The following is a 21,659-nucleotide window of genomic DNA, read 5'->3' as shown; positions in this document are numbered from 1 at the left end:
TTGTTGGTTGCATCTGTTGGATCCGAATCTCTTAGAAACCCCATTCTCTCTGCCTGACCCCTTGACAAGCCTCTCCCCGGCCCCTCCCCCACTCTGCCTCCCTGGGTGACCCTCGCTTTTTCCTGGCAGCCTGGGTCTTTGGTTTTTCTCTTCTCTGGGAAATTAGATGCACGCTGACCCTGCCTTTTTTTTTTTTTTTTTTTAATTCCAAAGCTATTTGATTATTTGCAAATATAGCTCAAGTCACAAGCTTGAGATGCCTGTTTCTCTGGGGAAAATGAATATACAAATCTAGAAATGACTTGGAGATGTTGACATAGAGATAGGCAAATAATCCCCAATTCATCTTGTCCTTATCTTCGTATCATTATAAATTGTCATTATAGTGAAACTCACCCCCCCTCAGAAAACTCTCTGGGATATTATTTCTTTTTTGGTCACACTGAAATGTTACTGTTTGTGGCGTGTATACCAAAACAAAACAAAACATACCAAAACAAAACAAAACATTTTGCCTCTTCCTCTGATATTTTCTAATTTGGATCACTCTTCTCGATGGGTAATGAGTCATTTTTTATTTAGCTGTTTTCAACATTCTTTTCCTGTGGCACTTTGGTTATGATGTGCCTGGACTAATACTTCGGGCTAATACTGTGTTAGTCCCGAGTGTCTTGAGTTTGTAGGCTTATGTCTTTGCCAAGTGGTCAACCCTATTTCTTCATACTCAAAACAAAAGTAATGGTCCCGACAGCTTTCATGTGCCTCTCCAGAGGTTTTCTTCCCATTTTTTCTGGCTTTTTCAGTGGCCCAGAGGGGTGTCTTATATGGCTCACAGCATTTGGCTCTCTTGTCCTATGACTTTCTGTTCCATTTGGCTGAGTAAGGACACTAACAAGATCCCAGAGGAGGGTAGTTTGGGCATTTATTCCTCAGGGTCCCTCACTGCCAAGTCATGACAGCTTAAGTCCAGCACCATCTCCACCAGCTTTCTCTGTCTCTGGCTGAAACACAGTAACTATTCCTGTCCCTCGCCTTTTGGCCTGAGTGGTGACCACAACTTCCCTGACCTACCTTGGTTACCAACCCAGGTAGGGTATTATTACTAATAGTTTTCCCTACACTTTGCTGGCATCTTTGTAAATAGTCCCTTTATCCGACCCTTCTCGAATGACCCACTTTGAGCACTTTGAGTATGCCATCTGTTCTCTGTCTGGGTCTCGACAGAGTGTTTTTTTTGGTGGGTGGGGGGGCTGTTGTGACTAGCGCGGGGAAGTGAAGACCTGAGTGGGAGCAATGGAGAATGAAGGAAAACACAGAGACATAGATCAAGTTTGGGCCAGGTAGGACAGGACATTGTGCTCTGATGAGGACACAGTGACCCTGAGCCTGGAAAACCCATTTATTTTAATATGCTTAAACAAGAGGGTATGTACTGGGGGGTGGAGATGATTACTATGTAGTTCTCTATCCTACAAGCATCTCAGGACATTGTCAGACTGTAGTCGCACTGAGTGCTTGCAGCCCTGCTTCTGGTGTCAGTACCACGAACAGCCTTCAAGTTGTTTTAGTGAATGGCCTTGCTCTGCCAGGTCACTCAAGGCTAAGCAGGGCCCTTCCTCTGCTCTCGGCTGCATGTGGGCGGGACGCATTCAGATATAGTGGCTCTCTGGGGGGGGGGCATAATTAGCCTTACTCTGCCTGTCACCCCCAGTCAGTCAGCTGTCTCCCATTGGCCTTTCAGGTTGATCATTTTTTCAGATTGGTCATCCTGAAGCAAAAAGGTCCATTTGAGGGTCACTGATTAGTTTCATATTAACTGATATAATTCATGGCTTTTGTACTGGACACTATTTTTGTAACTTTGAAGTTAACTCAAGAATAAGGAGCCCTAATATGTATTATTGTGATTGTATTATTCATGCAGAAGAGGGTATAAAATGCACAATGTGCAGTTCTAATAATAATAGCAACGTATCCACCATCTAAGTGAAGAATTGGCTAATAAAGTCTTTAAAAAAAACTCTATTGAGACTTTGATTGGACTTACATTGGATTTAGGCATCAGTTTGGAGGGAGATGATGCCATCTTTATGAAATGGATCCTGGCCCTGGCTGGTTGGCTCAGCAGAATGTCAGCCTGGCGTGTGGAAGTCTTGAATTTGATTTCCGGCCAGGGCACACAGGAGAAGCACCTATCTGCTTCTCCACCCTTATCCCTCTCCTTCTTTTCTCTCTTCTTCTCCTGCAGCCAAGGCTCCATTAGAGCAAAGTTGGCCCTAGGCGCTAAGGATGGCTCCATGGCCTCTGCCTCAGGTGTTAGAATGGCTCCAGCCACAACACAGCAATGCCCCAGATGGGCAGATCATTGCCCCCTGGTAGGCATGCCGGGTGGATCCCAATTGGGTGCGTGCAGGAGTCTGTCTGACTGCCTCCCTGCTTCTAACTTTGGAAAAATACACACACACACACACACACACACACACACACACACTATAAAATAATAATAAATAAAAAAATAAAATGGAGTCCTCCCTTCTAGGGGCAGGTGTATACAAGCGTATATGTATTTTCATTTATGTAGGTATTCATAGACATTTTTTCAATAATGGTTTTATTGTCTTGAATGTCTAGAGTTAGTCCTAGTTGACTTTATTCTTATAGTTTTGTTGCTATGGCTGATGGTTTACATTTCTCTCTCTCTCTTTTTTTAATCAGCAAGGAATTGACTTTTTTCATGTAAAGATACTCAAAGGTAAGCCATCCAGAACTGGTTTGGCATATTCCAGTGTGCCACTGAAGGCCAGGCTCCTTGGGTCTTCCTTCTCATAGTTTGCGTCACCTCTAAATTGTGGCTCTTGCTTATTTACCCTCCTGGCCACATGCTGGCCCCTGCAGCCAGAGTGATGTGGTCCTGGTCCCAGGAGGGGACAAATGAATTGGGAGGACAGAATAATTGTAAGATTGCACCCCTCCCTGCCCCAAGTGGCCTCTTTATCTCTAGGAACGCTCTCAGCCTTCAAGTCCGATTGTTTTTTTTAGAGACAGAGAGTCAGAGAGAGGTATAAATAGGGACAGACAGACAGGAACAAAGAGAGATGAGATGAGAAGCATCAATCATTAGTTTTTCATTGTGACACTTTAGTTGTTCATTGATTGCTTTCTCATATATGCCTGGCCGTGGGGCTACAGCAGACCGAGTAACCCCTTGCTCAAGCCAGAGACCTTGGGTCTAAGCTGGTGAGCTTTGCTCAAACCAGATGAGCCTGCGCTCAAACTGGCGACCTTGGGGTCTTGAACCTCGGGCTCCTCCGCATCCCAGTCTGACTCTCTATCCACTGCGCCACTGCCCAGTCAGGCTTCAAGTCCGATTTTAATAAAGCTGTGCCAACTTAATTGCCATCTATACTTAGTTCCCATTCCTCTTCTTCTCAACCTTTCTGTGTCCTTGTTTTAGATCTGTCTCTTGTAAATGGATGGATTCTAGAGAGATACGGGGAGCTAGCAACACTAGATGCAGAGAGGAAGTCAGGCATGGGTTTCCTCTTGCTCCTTCTCCACCACCTCCCCTCTTCCCAGACCCTCCCCAGCCCAGAGAAACATCCTGGAAGAGCTGAGCAGGAAGCTGGGAGCAAGCACGTCGGAGTTTATTATTTTCACTGCTCAGGAGGGGACATGGAGCAGAGGCAGGGTTGTGACCATATGCAAAAAATGGGCAGGAGGTGCGGTGTAGGCTAGGGGAGCCGGGCTGTGGCTGTGGCCATGGTGGTGGGGCGGCCAGCTGGGGGCCACTGGAGTGGCTGATTTCCCTCATCTTGCTCTTCCTCCAGGGTCAGAGGCAGAGACACCTGGTGCAGAAGTTGCCACAGGCACGTATGTGCTCAGGGGAGGCAAGGCTAGGTTTCACTCACTTCCAGCAGTGCTTTGTGGTCTCCTTCCTAAGGAGGGAGGAGAAGGAGGAATAAGAAGAGGAAGAGGAGGAGACGAGACATCCCTACGGGGCAGAGAAAGCACCAAGTCCCTCCTCTAGGGAAGCTCTGCTCTGAAGCCAACCAGATCCAACATTATCCTCATGGTACATGATGCAAGGAACCCTAATGTCTCACCATGGATACAAACTTCCCTGGTTTCCTGGGATGGGTCTGTGGCCCGGGGGCCAGGTGATCAGAGACAGGGGCTCTCTGGGCTGGGCGACCACTGGGGTAGAAAGACAGTATGGCCCTGGCCAATTAACTCAGTGGTAGAGCGTCACCCTGGCGTGTGGATGTCCAGGGTTCGATTCGCAGTCAGGGCAGACAGGAGAAGCAACTATCTGCTTCTCCACCACTCCCCTTCCTCCCCTTCTCTTCCCTTCTACAGCCATGGTTCCACTGGTATGTGGGAGCTGGCCCTGGGCACTGAGGATGGCTCTGTGGCCTCCATCTCAGGTGCCAAAAATAGCTTGGTTGCAGAGTATCAGCTCCAGATGGTGGTTGCCAGGTGGATCTTGGTCTGTAGAAATCTGTCTCTTTGCCGCCCCTCCTCTCACTTAATAAAAGAAAGAGAGAAAGAAAGAAGGAAAGAAAGAAAGGAAGGAAGGATGGATGTCCCTTGAGACTCATTGTCACTGGTCTTCATGTCCTGCCTAACTTTCCACTAGCCATTCCTGTCTCCTAGCCACAGAGCCTACCACCCCAGACACACATGTTAGGGACTAACCTCCTTGGGTTGGCATCTTCTCCAGCAGTACAGAAATAGGGGGAACAGAGAAACCAGGATCAGCAGCACCCAGATACTCAACAGCATGGCCATAAGGCCCATGAGCCGGGGCTGGGGATAGATGAGCAAAGCTGCAGGCACTGGAGTGATGGCTGTGCTTTGCGTTCTGTCCCCAAGCTTCTCATCGACACAAGGTCGCCCTCCACCTTGTTCTCCCCAAGTCTGTAGCTGCCAGAGGGGGTTGAGGGAGGAGCATCGAGTGCGGGTCAGGGGGTCGAGCATGCAAGAGCACCCAGAAGCCCTTCTCCTCAGCCCTCAGCGTCCTCACCTGAACAGGGACAGGCCCAGGCTGCGATTGGGTCTCCCAACCACCGCAAACTTCAGAGGACCCAGGGAGATGTGCATTAACACTTCTGCCGTGCAGTACACACCAGTGCTAGTGACTCACTTATTACTATTTCAATATTTGTGTTTCCCGCTAGGCTGTGACCCCCCCCAACCACAGGAACAGTTCCTGTTTGTGTGACAGTTGTCAACCTTGGTGCGGAACAAGTGACACTGGTTTGGATGGACAGCCTTTGTGTTTCCTTCCGCTGGCATTGACCCTTGTCCACCTACCACGAGCATGTGCACATAGGACAAGCACAGGATGGCCTTTTCAGGAGGGCTGAGGGGCAAGGTGGGCTCCCAGGACTCGGGGATACCACAGTATTCATCTCTGAAAGTATAGAGTGGGTCCTGGAAATGATAAGCTCCAAGGTAGATGGCGGCAGTGGTGGTGGCAAAGGCTGCCAGGGTGAGCAGGGTCCTCAGCAGGGCCTGGGGTGAAGGGGAGACAGAGAGACCTCGTGAGTCAGTCCCTCCAGGGGTCCAGCCAGGGGGGTGGGGATGTGCATGCCGAGATGGGAGGCTTGGGGCGGCCCCTAGCTCCTCACTTCTCTGGAACTCACCCAGAAGATGCCACCCCGTTTCTCGTAAATGAAGGCGGCGACTCCAGCCAGCACAGCCTGGGGAGAGACAGGAATGGCAACAGGGTTGGCCCAGGGCGCAGAAGTCCTCCAGCCTCCTGCTTCTCCTCCTCTCTGTGACTCTCATACAGAGAGGCCGCCGGCCCTGCCCCAGGACAGATGTTGACAGGGAGCTTTGAGCTGAGCTTTGCTGTGTGCGGTAAGGTGATGGTGAGGGTGTAGAGGCCTGGATCAGATGCCTCAGGCTGCAGGGTCCTATGTTTTAGTGAGGTGGAAAAGAGCTGCTGGTGCTTTGGCCAGTTGGCTCAGTGGTAGAGTGTCAGCCAGGCATGTGGATGTCCTGAGTTTGATTCCCAGCCAGGGCACACAAGAGAAGTGCCCATCTGCTTCTCTACCTCTGCCCCTTTTCTCTCTTTCTCTCTCTCTCCCCCTCCCACAGCCATGGCTTGATAGGAGCAAGTTGGCCCTGGGCTCTGAGGATGGCTCCATAGCTTCTGCCTCAGGCACTAAAATAGCTTGGTTGCTGAGCAACAAAGCAACGGCTCCAAATGGGCAGAACATCAACCCACAGGGGATTTGCTGGGTAGATCCTGGTCAGGGTGCATGTGGGAGTCTGTCTTTCTGCTTCCCCACTTCTCACTTAAGAAAAATTAAAAAAGAAAAGCACTTCTGGTCAAGCCCAGTGTGAGTCTGCACTCCCTCCTCCAGAGCCATACCAGGTGCTTTCTGAACATCCCAGGTAGAAGACCTAAGTTGTTGGAGAAGCTCTCCATTCAGGAGGGGTCTCTGGACTGTGTTAGATAGGCACCTGCCCCAGCATCGCTCTGCTCCTGGGCTCACAGAACAGGAAGTCTGGTGCAACCCAGTGGACGAATGATGACTTTGGCCCCTATTTCAATCTGTGTTTTGCTGTTCTTCCATGGGTGTGAGTGAGTTTACCAAAGGGCCTCAATCCTACCATGACCTGCCCACCAAGCTGCTATTACTCATTACACACCTCCGTGCACCACTGTGGGGTCTCCACTGTGCGAACCAACCAGGAGCGGCCCCTTCCGTGTGGAGTCTACACTGTCCAGCACACTCTGCCTCCCCCATCTCTATGCAAGTGTCAGGAGCTGAGTGGATGGGTCCTAGATTCTTCGTAGATGTTTACCATTGAAAGTGGGGAGAGGTGACTGGCCTGGTGAGGGATGCCCCGGGTGGGGGGCCGAGAGAGCAGCTGACTTATAGCACCATTTCCCTCAGCTGTTGTCTTGTTCTATAGAAACAGGGGATGGCCCTGGAAGGACTTGGGTCCTCTACTGCGGCCATCATTCTACAGCACCGCACTGGCAGTGGTTGTGCGGATGGGGATGAACTGTCCTTCTTTTTTTTTTTGAGCTGTCCTTCCTGACATGTCCACAGGCTGCCCCCTCCACCATCCATGGCCCCATCCATGGCCCCACTCACCACAACCCCTGTCCAGATGCTGGCTTTCCAGATATGCAGGAGATACGAGAACCTGTTGTTGTAGTATAAGATGATGAAGCCATGTACTCCCAGGATCCCACTTAGCAGCCCGGCCACGATCTGCACCACCTGGAAGACCAAGAGCCGAAGAACCCGGCCCCCACATCTCAGGGAAGATGGAAGGACCTGCTGCTCCAAGTATTGACTATTAGAACCCCATAAAAGAAAGGGACAGAGGTGGAGGGAGAGCGAGGAGCAAGGAGGGGAGTCGAGCCAGCCACACTGCATCTGGCCAGGGGGTGGCACCAGCTGGCATTTGCCATGGTCACTTCTTTAGCTCCCAGGGTACCCTGTCCACAGCTTTGATGGGGAAGGCCAGTGAGTGAGGGAGAAGGCAGACATGTGGCCCAGGAGAACTTGGTTTCTAGGTGTTAGATAAAACTGACTCGGCATCCTGTTCGATTTTGGGCTGTCCGGGGGTGAGCGCGGTAGAAGGTGTTTCTACTTCCTGTGACAGGGTCCCTGGGTACCCCTCCAGCAGCCCTACTTACCCAGGAGGCTGTCTGCTGCCCAGGGTCAGGAAGGCGGGAGGCTGTGGGCAGGAGCTGAGGCTCAGCACGGGCTCCTGGTGGATGTGCACGTGGATGTGGGTGGGCTCGGGGCCTGCTGGGGCTACCTCACCACCAGCTACCATTGCCATGCCCACGGACATTCGTCTGGAGGAAAAGATGACAGATTTTCACAGATGTCCCTGGACTTGAAGAAGGGCAGGGACCCTTGGAACCTCCCCCTTCACCTCGGATTGGCTCTGTCCCTGCATCTCCTTCCCATGGGCTGGCCAAGGGGTCTGGACCAAGCAGTGCCCGTGCCCCTCACTTCTGCACCCTCTGGTCCCTCCGGCTCTTCTCTCAGCCTTCTCTGCAGGGCCCTCAGCTACCAGACAGAGTCCCAGCCTTTGCCACCTGCTCTATTGCCACAGCTGAGCCCGGGGATACCCCTCCGCCGCTCACCCCTCCCTCTCCTCCAATGGTCACTCAGCCCCATGTGGCCTGGGGAAGCTCCCTTGCCCGCAGGAGGGATGAATTGTGGGTGAAGAGGGAGGGAAAAGGCCAGACTGATACCTGTCCCTGGCACCTGTCTTGCTATCTCCCTGGAGTCACATTCTGTATGTGGGTCCCTCCCACCCTCCCTCCCATTCTCCGGGGCCAGCTGCAGGGTCAAGGCTATGAGAGGCAGGAATGGGGGCTCCCTTGGGGAGGGGTCCCATGAGCAGATCTCTGGGAAAGATCCCGGGCTGGGGGCTGCCTCACTTGCACTCCTCGGGGGTCAGAGGCCTGTGGAGCAGGGCTTCTGGGCGGAACTATGGTGGGGCTGAGACCGGGCAGAAGGAGAAAGTTGACCGAGGCAGGAAGGGGAACAGGGCAGGAAAGGGGTGGTTGGGCATTAGCCTGCAGTTTCCCAGCATTCAGCTGGGACAAAAGGGGCCTCTCTAGGGTTTTTCAGCTGCTAGGGGGTGGGTGGATCATCAGGGGCGAGGTGAGTGGCCTGGGGAACCATGGGGCTGTCTTCCCCCCCCCGCAACCCGCTGGGCGGGGAATGGTCTGAAAAGGCTCTTCCCTTGCCGTGAGTGTGCTTGCCCTGGCGTGTGTGTTGTCTGAGTAAGTGTGAGTGTGCGTGCACGTGCTCTGCCTTCCCCATCCAGCCTGATGACCTCCTCACGACAGGAACCCTTAGAAGGACCCCTCGGTCCCAGCTGTTTTCTGGGAAGCAGTGTTGCTAAAAGTCAGTCCCTGCACCTCCTGCTTTGTTGTTATTCTTCCTCCCACTGGCTCGTAGGTCCTGAGCTCCAGCCCAGCCTCTCCCAGCCCTGCTCTCAGGGTGCCGACTCCCAGGGGACAGCAGGTGAGTAAGGACCTCACAGCGCAGGTGACCCCGCACTGCAAGACCTCTGTCTCGCTGAGTCTGCAGTCCCTGAAGCCTCCATCCCATCTCACATGAACCTGTTCTACCCCTGCCCCCATTCCAGGCTCCTGTGGAGTGGCTAGGGAGGGAGGGAGGCACAAAGGACATGACCCTAGAAACATGGCTGGGGTGGGAGGTGGGGCCTGTGCCTGGCCAGGTAACCTGGTGCTCCCTCTCCCTCCCCAGCACCTGGTGCAGTGGCTGAGGCTCAGGAGGGTTGGTGGTGATGAATCCTATCAGAGTGCAGCCCAAGGAGGAGGTCCAGGTGGCGGCGGGGACCCCAGCCCCCTCTGCCCAGCTCCAGGGGCACTGGGAGGAAGTGGGAGCGAGGAAGGGCCTGGAGCCCGGAGTCAAGGGGGTATGGGTGGGGAATCTTCATTGAGCTGGTCTAGTTCCGAGGAGAAGCAGGGAGCTGGGCTGATCTGGGGGTCAGAGTAGGTAGGATACCCGGGGGACCCGGGTAGAGCTGGAGCCCAAGGCACATTCAGGGTGCGGCACAATGCCTTCAGGGAAGACGTGGTTGGCACCCGGGCTGGACTTCCTTTTGTGTGCTGTGTGAGCATCTGCGGTCTATAAACTAAGTCACTGAAACAAGTAATACAGATTCCTTTCTTTCCCAAGACTGAGACAAACGGTATTAGACCACTCTGGGGAGAGAGGTCCACGGATATACATGGTGAAGACCTCTAGGGGTGACTTGGGTTTGCAGCCCAGAGCAGGGTCATGGTGACATTGAATGCTGCACTGGGAAGACCCTGGGGGTCTTGACAAAGAGACTGTTCTCTTTCCTTTCCCCCGTGCCATGTGTTCCTCGTGACCCTACCCAGTCCCCAGACCCCATTTCAGTTCATCTTCTCCCCAGCAGGCAGCATGACCCAAAACGTGGTGACTGTGAATGGGGTCGAGGTGGCCTCTACCCTGTCCCAGCCCACCCACATCAACATCCACATCCACCAGGAATTGGCATTAATGCAGCTGCTCAAAGCTGGGAGCTCCTTGAAGCAGTTCTTGGCCGGCCCTTGGGAAATGGGCCCACCCAAGGCCAGGCTGAGCTACGGGCAGCTGGCCGGAGGGGTAAGAGGGGGCTGCAGAGGCAGGGGAGCAGGAGACTAAGGACAGTCACTCTCCTGCAGCAGGCTACAAAAAGGGAAAGTAGGTTGAGTCCCCAGGAGAACTCACTAATTCTATTCCATCTTGTTTGGGAAGAGAAGGTTTTGGAAGTCTCTCCATGGAGGTTTGGATGGGAAGGAATGACCATGCAGCACAGTGGAGGGCAGTCCCAGCCAGAGATGTGTGGGGAGACCTCTGGGAGCTGCTATTTCATTTGAATCTAACTCCTGTGGACTGAGGGCCTGCAGCTAAGGCAAGAGGACAGGTGCTCTGGGGAAACTCGAGAGAGAATCCTTGCATAGTGCTCAGCATCCATCAGAAGGGACCAGGCAACTATGGAAATGCCTTTAGAAATAGAGACAGGTCAGGTGACGCCCTTGGAAGGCAGGAGCTGGTGCCCAATCTAGACCTTGGGTGGAGGAGAGGGTTTGGGAAGACAGAGGAAGGAAAGGAATGGCAGGAACCAAGGAGCCCGAGCGCACAGGGCAAGTTCATGTCCCTGCAGAGTAAAGAGAATGGGGCTCACAGTGGGGTCCACAGAGAACACAGACCAGGGCCACAGGGCTGAGAGCCCTAGCGACAAGGTGAGCAATCTGTCCTGAGGGTTCAGGATCTGAGCAGGACCCTGCAGTTTAAGGCTGCCTCCCAGCTGGCAGCTGTCCGGGTGAGAAGTATGGGGGGGTCTCCACCTGCTGCGTGGTGGCGGCAGAAATGACAAGAAAGGGGTCCGAATCCTTTGTGGACAAGGCCCCCATGCCTTGGGTGTGAGCAGGCTTGGAGCACAAGGGAGGAGAGGAGTTTAAGAACAGGCTGAGGCTCGGAGTGTGCAAGACCAGGGGGCTGGAGCCCCCGCAGCTAGGAGAGGCGGGCATTGAGAGTGCGGGTGGGATGTGGGGATTTGGAGGTGAGAATTCTGAGATGCTGACAGGGCATGCAGGAGGTGATATCTGAGATGCTCTGAAGGTTGGCTACCCCAGGAAGCAGACATGAGTCGGAGTTAGGTGTACAAAAGGCCTAGGGGGTCTAACTGCCTATGAAACAAAAAGGAAGGGAGCAAGGATTGGGCAGGGGCGACATCAGGCCTTCCAGTGGGGCGCCAGGGAGCCAAGACTGTCCCTGGCAGGAGTCCCCTGTTGGGTAGAAATGGCCCTGGACCACCTTGCTTAACCATTGACTGGGTGGCAATGCCCAGAGGCTGTGCCTTTAGCAGAGAACGAGGGGACCTGAAGAAGCTGACTCCTGTAAGCTGTGGGCCAATGACACTCCTCCCTTTCTTTTTTTTCTTTCTTTTTCTTTTTTTCTTTTTCACCTGGTTGTCTCTGCGCCAATCTCCCTCCCTTTCTTGAAAGGGGTCTTTGTGGCCCATCCAGGACAGGATGATGGAATTCCCAAGAGAGAACCATCAGGTGGAATGACACAGTGGGGTGTTTAGGGAAAAGTAATGAAGGAAAAAAAAGCCTGGCATGTCAGAGGGATGGGAGAAATCAGGACATGCTGTTTCATGGATGTTAAGGGAAGAGAACCTTCCAGAATCACAGCTGCAGAGAGGTCAAGATAGAGGAAAAGGAGAGGAGAGGCACTCAGATAGGAGCTGGGTGGCTGTACCTGAGGGTGCGGGCTCGTGGGGAGGGGTCTGACCTTCCATCCTGTCTGGCAGGTGACCCAGCTGTTGCTAGGGACTGTAAGCTCTGCCCTGGGGGTGCTTCTATACTTTGGGCCATAGACCTATCTGCGTGGTTCAGGCTGTGCCTTCTGGGCAGGGTCTGTGGTAAGGAAGAGGTTGTGAGCTCATTTGGGAGGCAGTGTTAGGAGCCAGGAGGAAGTTCCTTTTGGTCTGGGTCAGAGATTTTGGGAAGAGTCCAACCACCGGGGTCTGAATGCCCTTAGCCAAGAGGATGCTCTGGGCAGTAGGCAAAAACCAAACCTGCTCACTGTCCGTTTTCCTCTTTAAGGCAAGGTTGGGAAGGGCAGGACAATGTATGCAGTCATGTCCACATGCTAGGTTTCTTTGCCTGTCCTCTTCAGCATGCTTTGAACTGACTATTGTGAGGAACTGTTGGAGGTCACTTGAGGGGAGGGTGATGTCGGAGATCATTTCAAGAGAGTCACTGGGAGGCCTTTCCTGGTGTCTTCTCTTCCCAGGCTATTGCAGCAGGAGCTGGGGTCCTTGTGCACGAGAAGCGTCAGAGCACACTTTCAGTGAGTTGGACGCCCGCTATCCCGGCCTGGTCCTCTGCCCTCTTTCAGGTCTTCTGGTTTTCTGCTCCATTTTCTGTCTTCTCCCTTTGGGTTCCAATATCCTGAGATCTTTCCTATGAGAGTGGGGAGGGTTTCTCGGACCGGGAAGCTGGGGAGGAGGAGACAGGTTGGAGGCTGGGACCCCACAGCTCGACCATCAACAGATCAACAGCAAGCCTGCATCCTGAACCTCTCTCTTCTAGGGCTGGGTGTCAGGGCTGCTCACCCTGGCGGGCACTGCCACAGCCATAGTTGCTGTTGTCTTCTGTGTGAATAGCATAACCTGGGAAAACAATGGCATCGACGACTGTGTGCAACTGCCCAGTCCCACCAACTGAGATCTCTGAGTACCAGTTTGGAAAGCAAAACGGTTACTATAGAAACAGTTACTATGACCCAGAGGATCAGGAGGAGCGGTGTCGAGCCTTCATGCAAACATTGAGGGTGAGAGCACCCAAGCCTGTCACAACCATTTGTTCCTAAGAAATTGTGCACCGGAGGGCAGAGATGGAAGCTCTTTGAGCTTGGACCTTATCTTAGGTCTTCAGTTCAGGATGTCTTCACTTGAGCTGAAGACTTCTCAGACCCTCATGGCATGAAGATTCCTGGAATCAGAGAAGATGAGGGGGGCACAGAGGAGACATTGAGGAGGGGAGGTCATGGGCCACCCATCTGTCTCTTCTGGTGGGTGGGTGTTCCAGTTACCTGTTGCTATACAACAAGCCTCTCTTCAACATATAGTGGCTTAAACCTATAGGTTGCTATTACTTCTCACCGTCTGTGGGTTGGTTGACTGGGCTCGGATGGGCCGTCCTCCCCGGGGATACCCCCATGACATTGCAGTCAGACGTCAGCCGATGGCTGGACTGGGTTGGAAATCTGAGGTGATGCATTCCCATGGCTGGCAGTTGATGGCTCTTGGCTAGGCACTTGGCTAGGCCTGTCCAGCAGAGAGCCTACAATGGCTTCTCCTTGGGGCCCGGGTTTCTCATAGCACCGCAACTAGGTTCCAACTCAGGGCATCCCACAGTGAGCACCCCAAAAGGTAGGAATGGAAGCCGCCAGGCCAGTTAAGGGCCACCATGCACTTGGCATAGTGTCATGTCCATGGTATTTTATTGGTCAGTGCAATCATAGTCCCTTCCAGGTTCTAGGGGTGGAGAAACAGAGCCCACCTGTTCACCTCTTCATGGTGGGTGGTAAGGCCCCATTACAGAGAAGCTAATGAGGGTGGCATCTGCTTTGGTGGGGACTTGTTACTCGGGTGGAGTCTGATTCCAGAGGTGGGGAATGATAGGGTGGCAGTCAGAACAGCATCAGAGCAGTGGACTCCTGACTCTCATCTTTTTTTCTTCCTTTATCTCCAGGACTTGTTCCTAGGGACCCGGATTCTGCTCCTGGCTGTCTATTCCCTAAAGGCCACTGCGTCCTTGGTGTCCCTGGGCCTGTGTCTCCGAAGCTGGAGGGGCCAGAACTCCCAGCCTGTGGTGAGCTGTCGGGGAGGCCCCGGGGCCAGCGGGCCACATGGGGCCGGGAACATGGCTTTGCAGAGCTCACAGGCCCCGCGACCTTCCACTTCTGCCCAGGGCAGGTCCCCGCCTTTGGCTGTCTGGGGAATGTGACTCATCACCGCGACCTGGGTTCACTTCTGCCCTCTGTCCCTCCCTCCCTTCCTCTCCCTTTCCCACTTTCCCTTCCTTTGTGCCTGAGCTCTTTGTCCAGCACCCCTTCCTCCATCACCCTTTCCTTCCTCTCTTTCCCTGATTTCAAGTCCTCTGCCCTATCCTTTCTTCCCCAAGAATTGATTCTTACCCCTGTCTGTTTCAGGATGAGGAAAGGTCAGGGAAGATGCTGCTGGCGGAGAATTGAGGGTCTCCCTCCTCCTCCGTGGAGAAGAGCACAGCTGTCATGGTCCTGTGAGTGGCCAGAGACCCCCGCATGTTCCTCCAGAGTAGCCCTGGGCCTGTGGGGCTGGAGGTGTCCACTCCCGGGGCCCCTCGCTGCCCCATGCCTCACACTTGCTTTCTCCTTTGGCCACCGTCCAGCCCCTGCTCCTCTCCACGCTGCTCTCACCCCCATGCCCTAGTTCAGCGAACACCAGTTAAAAATAATCACAACAAATACTTTAAAACAAAAGAAAAAGACGAATGTGGTCTTTGTTTCAACGCACGGTGTGCTGTGCAAGGCCTTCCTCTGTGTTCATACGTGTGCACTCATGACAGGACAGGATTGAATTATGTTCTGCTCTTTGTCTCAAGTGACAAAACTGCTTTTTGTGACATTCAATATAAAGTGAAAATAACTCTCATGTACTTTGAATCGTTTTGCCTACTGAGATGGTCTCTAAGTATCTATGACCTTGACCTGTGGTACTCACAGAACTATGTGAAGCATGGAATAAAATTTTACCCTCCTTCCCTCCTCCCTCCCTTCCCTCTTTTTTCCTTTCCTTTCTCCCTTTCTCTCTCTCTCTCTGCTCTTCCCTTCCTCCTAGCAGTAATTAGTATTGGTCCTCTCTGTGTGTGCGTGCACGAGCGCGCGCGCACACACACACACACACACACACACTTATTATTATCCTTCCCTTTCGTTGTAAATGATATGATCAATTTGCCTTTTACCCTTTTCTCATGTTCTTGACACATAGATGTATGTATGCACAGAGACGTAGCATTTCGGAGGTGCAAGGAAGCAGGCTATGCTCCGCAGAATCAAGAAGGGAGTGATTCTCATTTTTCCGAGTCCAGCATAGCAAGCAGCTTTGCATCCTCACTGTGATGCTGACGGCTCAGTGTGGTGGGTATCATCACCTAACAGACCAGCAGGGGGAGAACTGGTCTTGAAGCCCACAGGCTCTGGGCCCTACCATCACTAGCTGCACAATCCGGCCTCCCTTGGAGGCTGTGCTGACCAGGCCTGGGCATGGCCACACTGGTGGGCGGGGATTTGAGTGTAGAGGGCCCAGAATCTCTCCCCAGTGCTCCCCACCGGTCTAGCCCTTAGAGAGAGATTTTCACATGAGCTTGTGTAACAAGAAATGAGGCCCTGGCCAGTTGGCTTAGTCAGAGCACAGTCCAGAGATACCAAGGTTGTGGGTTTGATTCCTGGTCAGGGCACATGTGGGAATCAACCAATAAATGTAATAAGTGAAGGATAAATGAATACTGCCCCCCATTTCCTCTCTTTCTAAAATCAAGCAATTAAAAAAATGTCACAGAAGGCACTGGCCGGTTGGCTCAGTGGTAGAGCGTCTGCCTGGCATGTGAATGTCCTGGGTTCTATTCCTGTCAGGGCACACAGGAGAGGCAACCATATGCTTCTCTACCCTTTTCCTCCCCTTCACTCTCTCTCTCTCTTCCTCTACTGCAGCCATGGCTCGACTGATTTGAGCACATGGCTCCTGGTGCTGAAGATGGCTTCATGGAGCCTCTGCCTCAGGTGCTAAAATTAGCTCGGTTGCCAGCATGGCCCCAGACAGGGGTTGCTGGGTGGATTTTGGTCCTCTGACTTGGAAAAAGAAGAATAGACAAATAAAAATGTCACAGAAATGAGGCAGAAATACATTCAGAGTGAGTATTAGGCAGCAAACGGGTATACGACTATGGGTTGGCCATTATAGCCTGAGAGTCAAATCTGGTCTGCCATCTACTTTTGTAAATCAAGTTTTATTGAACACAGACACAGTCATTTGTTTACACATTGTCTATAACGGCAGAGTTCAGCGTTGAGTAATCTTAAGAGAGACTGAATGGCCCATAAATATTTATTATTACCAGGCCTTTTGCAGAAAAAGTGACCCCAGTGGATGGAGGGGTGGGAGCTTGCCAGAAATGCCAACTCGCTGCACACCTCAGACCTGCTGAGTCAGAATCTGCGTTTTCACAAGATCCACAGGTGATGGGAGTTGCTCAGCCCTTGATGAGAAGCACAGGCCTGGACCCTCACACCCAGGGGGCTTGCCAGGAAGAAGTCAGAGGTGGAGGGAGTCCTCTTGAATGTAATCTCTTTGTTAAACTTGGAAATAAGTATAAGTAATTGCCGAAGCAAAAATATGTGAGCAATTAACCTCTTACAGTAAAGCAGGTAAGTTTTCACTGAAGAGGTGATACTTAAATACAGTCTTGAAGAATTAACATGCAATTACTAATGTGCAACCATTTATTCAGTTTGCCTATGTTCCTCAAACCCTTCACATTCTTAAGGAAAGTTGTCAATACCAGCCCTTGACAATGTTTTGGGAGATGACTTCTGAACTCTTGGAATTTTATACCTGATCACTTCTTGGCCTTTTGCCTAAGCTCAAGTGTACTATGTGTAATATTACACCTTGTAAGAATGTTTCTATATGCCTGAGGCCTTGGGCCATGTTGTATTCAGTTTGACCTCTGGGTGGTTTGACTTCAAGGAGATGGTGTCAGTAATGTGGAGGCTGAACCCCAATGGGACTTAACACCCCCGAATAAAAGACCATAGGTGCGAAGGCTCTGGCAAGTTTTCCTGGTTGGCAATACTCCTATAAACTGTCCCATATTATTACTAATAGAATTAAGCATCTTCATGTGACTCTACTGAAAGGAGATACTTGGAAGCTTGTGCCTGCTTCCTCCTGGATTTCATAACATGCACTATTTCTCTTTGCTAATTTTAATATATGTCCATTCACATTAATAAAACACAACCATGAGTATAACAGTTTTCTGAATCCAGTGAGTCTTAGACAATCATTGAGACTGAGGGTGGTCCTAGAGACCCCTAACTAAACTAGGTTAGAAAAATACAGCATATAAAGCAAGAAAAGCAGGTGCAAAGTTTTCAAATGAATAAATGGAGTCTATAAAAAATAGAAATATAATTAAATATACATTTACATTTACATATACATATATATATACACATATACATAAATTGAAAAAGTTAAAAAATTTGCAACATCTAAATTAAGGAATATTTTTGTTGAAAACAACAAATGAGAAAAAGACATTTTGTCCTGAGCATGAAAACACCCAATATCACAAAAGAATCCATTTTACCTGTTTAAATGAGTGACTTGCTAAAAGTAATATCAGGTGTTTTGGAGGTTCTGAACTCAATAAGATGATTCTCAGAGTCTTTAAATTTTTACATCCATCTGGCAAGCTGGCATCACTGTCAATGACAACAAAAATCCATCTTTTACTCATTTCAATTTCTGTTGAATTAACATTATGGAATTTAGAAGATACACAATACTGAAAACAATTCAGGTAGAAAAGGGGGCAAGGCACACAAATCAGAATTATGCAATTTCAAGAAATGTACATGCAAAAGAATGTATGAACAATATGAAGAAACCCATCCAGAGTACACAAGGAGTGGCGGAATACATCTTAGAAAGGCTTTTATTGGACATAAAGACTTTCATAAAGAAGCTAAATTTAGAAATTTGAGGCATGAAATGAAGTCCCAAGGAGACACCAGGGAAAAAAAGTAAAGTATGCAGACATCAGCAAATCCTACCGTTTTAAAAAGAATTTAGTGAGAGGATGGGAGGTAGAGATAGACTGCTGCATGTACCCTGACCAGAATCCACCCAGCAAGACCAAGAGGGGGTGATGCTCTGCACATACAGGGCCTCTGCTCCATTGCAACTGGAGTCATTTATTAGTGCCTCAGGCAGAGGCCAAGGAGCCATCCTCAGTGTCTGTGGACAACTCATTCCAATCAAGCACAAGGGAAGAAGAAAGAGAGAAGTGAGAGGGGAAGGTGTGGAGAAGAAGATGGGCGCGTCTCCTGTATGCTCTGACCCAGAATTGAACCAAAGGTCCACATGCTGGGTCAATGCTCTACCACTGCGCCAACCAGCCAGGGTCACCATTTGCATTTATGAGCAAGTATACCATTGTAATAAGTATAGATCAGATGAATGTGCCCCTAACTCAATCTCACTCAGTGTGCCAGTTCTCATGGTTAAGTTTTGATGATTATACAAAAATAAAACCCTAAATCAAAAACCAAAGTTTCTGACCAGTTTTATGTATAAAGTCCCTAATAACAGATTCCATTACTTCAAAGCTCAAGTTTTGAGAGTCCCATTCATGTCTATTACATTAATTTTTTTTAACTGCCAATTCACTAAAATGTATAATTATGGGAAATGATAGTGAGGAAGACATTTTTTTTTAACAAGACAGAAAGGAGAGAGAGGGAGGCAGAGAGTGAGAGAGAGGAGGGTAAGGAATGAAAAAGACAGGAAGATAGAAATGAGAAGCATCAAATTGTAACTGTGGCACTTCGGTTAATCTTTGATTACTTATCATATGTGCAAAGAGAGGTTGGGGGGCTACAGAAGAGTGAGTAATTCCCTGCTCAATCCGGCGACCTTGGGCTTAAGACATTGACATCTGGGCTCAAGCCAGAGACAATGGGATCATATCAATGTTCCCATGATCAAGCTGGTGACCTCGCACTTAAGACAAAATACCTTGGGGTTTCAAACCTGGGCCCTCAGCATCCAGGTCAACACTCTATCCACTTTGCCACCACCAGTTAGGCAGAAGACTCTTCTTAACAGACCAAAACACAAAAATCTACAAACTACTTTATCTCTACTGTGTTAAAAAAATTTAGTTCCAGTAAATTCACTGGTGGCTTTTCATTCAAGATGGATGACTAAGCAGATGTGGAAAGACCATCTGACATCCAACTCAAACACAGAAATGTCTACTATATAACAAATCATGAGTAAAAAATATATAATTAAGTCTGCATCCAAGAAGGCAAAGTTTTGAAGTACTGAAAACAAAAAGAAAATTTCACAGCCCAAGTGTTGAGGCATTGATGCCGGTGGAAACAGGACAAAGCTTTAAAGGTAAAACTAAACTCCCTTCATAAGCCACAGGGCAGGCTAAAATCTTTGTCATCCCTGCAGTCATCCACAAGAAGTTAGAATGCCAAACATGCTTCATGTATAGATACATAATGAAAGTTTCTATTACCTGCACAGTACAAAGAAGGCCAAATCAAGAAAAAAATCTTGACTATTCAGAAGCTGATCTATGAATTCCAAGCAGGTAAACTTGGAGAAATTTGGAATAGTGGCACAGCATGCTTAGAGAATAAAAATAGCCACACCATTTCCCACACACCTTGCCCTATGATCCTCTTCCATCTAGCTGTTCCTGAGTCACATGCTTTTCAAACGAACAGGTAAAGTTCATGCAGGGATATAACCTCCAGCCCTGGCACCAGTTTTCCTGAGACTTCAGAAACACTGAATGCAAACATGGGAGTACATCTACCATAACTGAAAGGAACCCAGCCCATAATTCTCATCATTTTTCCCGAGGCTGAAATCAACATTTCTGTTTTCTATTTAAGTTATTTAAAATTCATGTTTAATCAACTCAAAACTCCAAACAAAATGTCCACAAAGCAGAAGTCACTATGCCTCCTATCTTTTTTGCTTCCTGTATTGCCTATTTAAGTGAATTCATAGTCATTCAACAACCACCAAAAGAAAAACAAAATAAAATACACAAGGCAGCAGCAGCTTTCCAAAAACCATATACAAACACAAACCATTTCATTAAAACACCTCCCAACCCAGGGTACTAATGGGGTCCCTATTGAGAATAAGTTTGTAAATAAAAGTACAATGGTAATGAAGAAACCGATACTATTAGAGTGAGTCAACAAACACAATAAAACAACAAGTAACAACGTAAATCGCAAAAATAAAGCAGACTGAAAAGGACTTTAAATATGTGTAAAATATTCAGGATTATGAAAGAATAATTAATCTATGGAAATTGGTAGATATAAAAAAACAATCGAGAAGAAAATATACTCATTGAATAAACTCAAAACACAGCTTCAATAGTAAGCAAGAGATATAAATAAAATTATCAAGGTAAAAGATAGATATGAAGAAATTACATAGAAATTGGCACAGAGATGAGGAGAGATGGAAACTACAAAGAAAGTTAAAAAACTGAATGAGAAACTCCAGCATATGTCAAATAGAAGTTTTAGAAATTTATTTAAAAAAACGAGGCAAAGATGCTATTTAAAGAAATAATGGCCAAAATTTTCACAAATGAATAAGTCCTCAAATTGTAATCCAGCCCTGGCTGGTTGGCTCAGTGGTAGAGCGTTGGCCTGGCGTGCATAAGTCCCGGGTTCGATTCTGAATAAACTTAAAAGACAGCTTCAATAGTAAGCAAAAGATAAATAAAAATAAAATTATCAGGGTAAAAATAGCTATGAAGAAATTACATAGAATTTGGCACAGAGATGAGGAGAGATGGAAACTACAAAGAAAGTTAAAAAACTGAACGAGAAACTCCAGCATCTGTCAAATAGAAGTTCTAGAAACTTATTTTTAAAATGAGACAAATATGCTATTTAAAGAAATAATGGCCCTGGCCGGTTGGCTCAGCGGTAGAGCGTCAGCCTGGCGTGCGGGAGTCCCGGGTTCAATTCCCGGCCAGGGCACACAGGAGAAGCGCCCATCTGCTTCTCCACCCCTCCCGCTCTCCTTCCTGTCTCTCTCTTCCCCTCCCACAGCCGAGGCTCCATTGGAGCAAAGATGGCCCGGGCGCTGGGGATGGCTCTGTGGCCTCTGCCTCAGGCGCCAGAAAGGCTCTGAATGCGAGAGAGTGACGCCCCAGAGGGGCAGAACATCGCCCCCTGTTGGGCATGCCGGGTTGATCCCGGTCGGGTGCATGCGGGGGTCTGTTTGACTGCCTCCCCATTTCCAGCTTCGGAAAAATGAAAAAAAAAAAAAAAAAAAAAAAAGAAATAATGGCCAAAGTTTTTACAAATGAAGAAATAAGTCCTTAAATCGTAATCCAAGTCCTAAACAGAATAATTCAAAATAAATCCACACCTAAACAAAACAAAGATGGAGCAAAAATTTCTACTAGCATTTAACTACTAGTATTAAAATAAAATCAAGACTAACAGCAGAACTGGTTAGTAAAAAACACCAAAATAAATACCAGGGAAAATTCAAGATGGTGGCAAAGTAGATGAATGTTACACTCACCTCCTGCCAGGAGTTACAAATAATTTAATTACAATCATTCTGAATAACCAACTCTAGACTAAATGAAGAGTAATCTTACAACCTCCTAAGAAACAAAGGTCACAGTCCCACACCAGGACCCCATCCCAGAGTTCCAGAGACAGAAAGAGAAGTCTCCATATCTTTTGGTGTAAAAAAACCAGAGGGATTGAGGCTGAGGTTGAGGACTGAGG

The 21,659-nt window shown here is 49.3% G+C and overlaps 2 protein-coding genes across 2 annotated transcripts; one reads left to right on the top strand and one right to left on the bottom strand.

The window, feature by feature from the left end:
- Positions 1 to 2,545: 2,545 nt before the first annotated feature.
- TMEM176A (transmembrane protein 176A) lies at positions 2,546 to 8,156 on the bottom strand. The gene is made up of 7 exons (XM_066237546.1): positions 8,123 to 8,156; positions 7,664 to 7,788; positions 7,113 to 7,241; positions 5,646 to 5,702; positions 5,314 to 5,514; positions 4,696 to 4,806; positions 2,546 to 3,935 (listed from the first exon to the last, which is right to left on the bottom strand). The coding sequence occupies exons 1-7, from the start codon at positions 8,154 to 8,156 to the stop codon at positions 3,894 to 3,896; spliced, it is 699 nt and encodes a 232-aa protein (XP_066093643.1). The 3' UTR covers positions 2,546 to 3,893.
- A 565-nt stretch (positions 8,157 to 8,721) lies between these two features.
- TMEM176B (transmembrane protein 176B) lies at positions 8,722 to 14,387 on the top strand. Its single transcript, XM_066234989.1, is given in 7 exon segments — positions 8,722 to 9,014; positions 9,937 to 10,148; positions 12,327 to 12,383; positions 12,626 to 12,747; positions 12,749 to 12,866; positions 13,790 to 13,909; positions 14,250 to 14,387. Coding segments are annotated over 7 exon segments (867 nt in total). The 5' UTR covers positions 8,722 to 8,818; the 3' UTR covers positions 14,292 to 14,387.
- Positions 14,388 to 21,659: the final 7,272 nt, after the last annotated feature.

This window comes from Saccopteryx bilineata, chromosome 6, assembly GCF_036850765.1.
Source record: "Saccopteryx bilineata isolate mSacBil1 chromosome 6, mSacBil1_pri_phased_curated, whole genome shotgun sequence".
Lineage (NCBI taxonomy): Eukaryota > Metazoa > Chordata > Mammalia > Chiroptera > Emballonuridae > Saccopteryx > Saccopteryx bilineata.
Note: the sequence above shows the minus strand (reverse complement) of the source record. Positions and strands in the feature narration are given on the sequence as shown.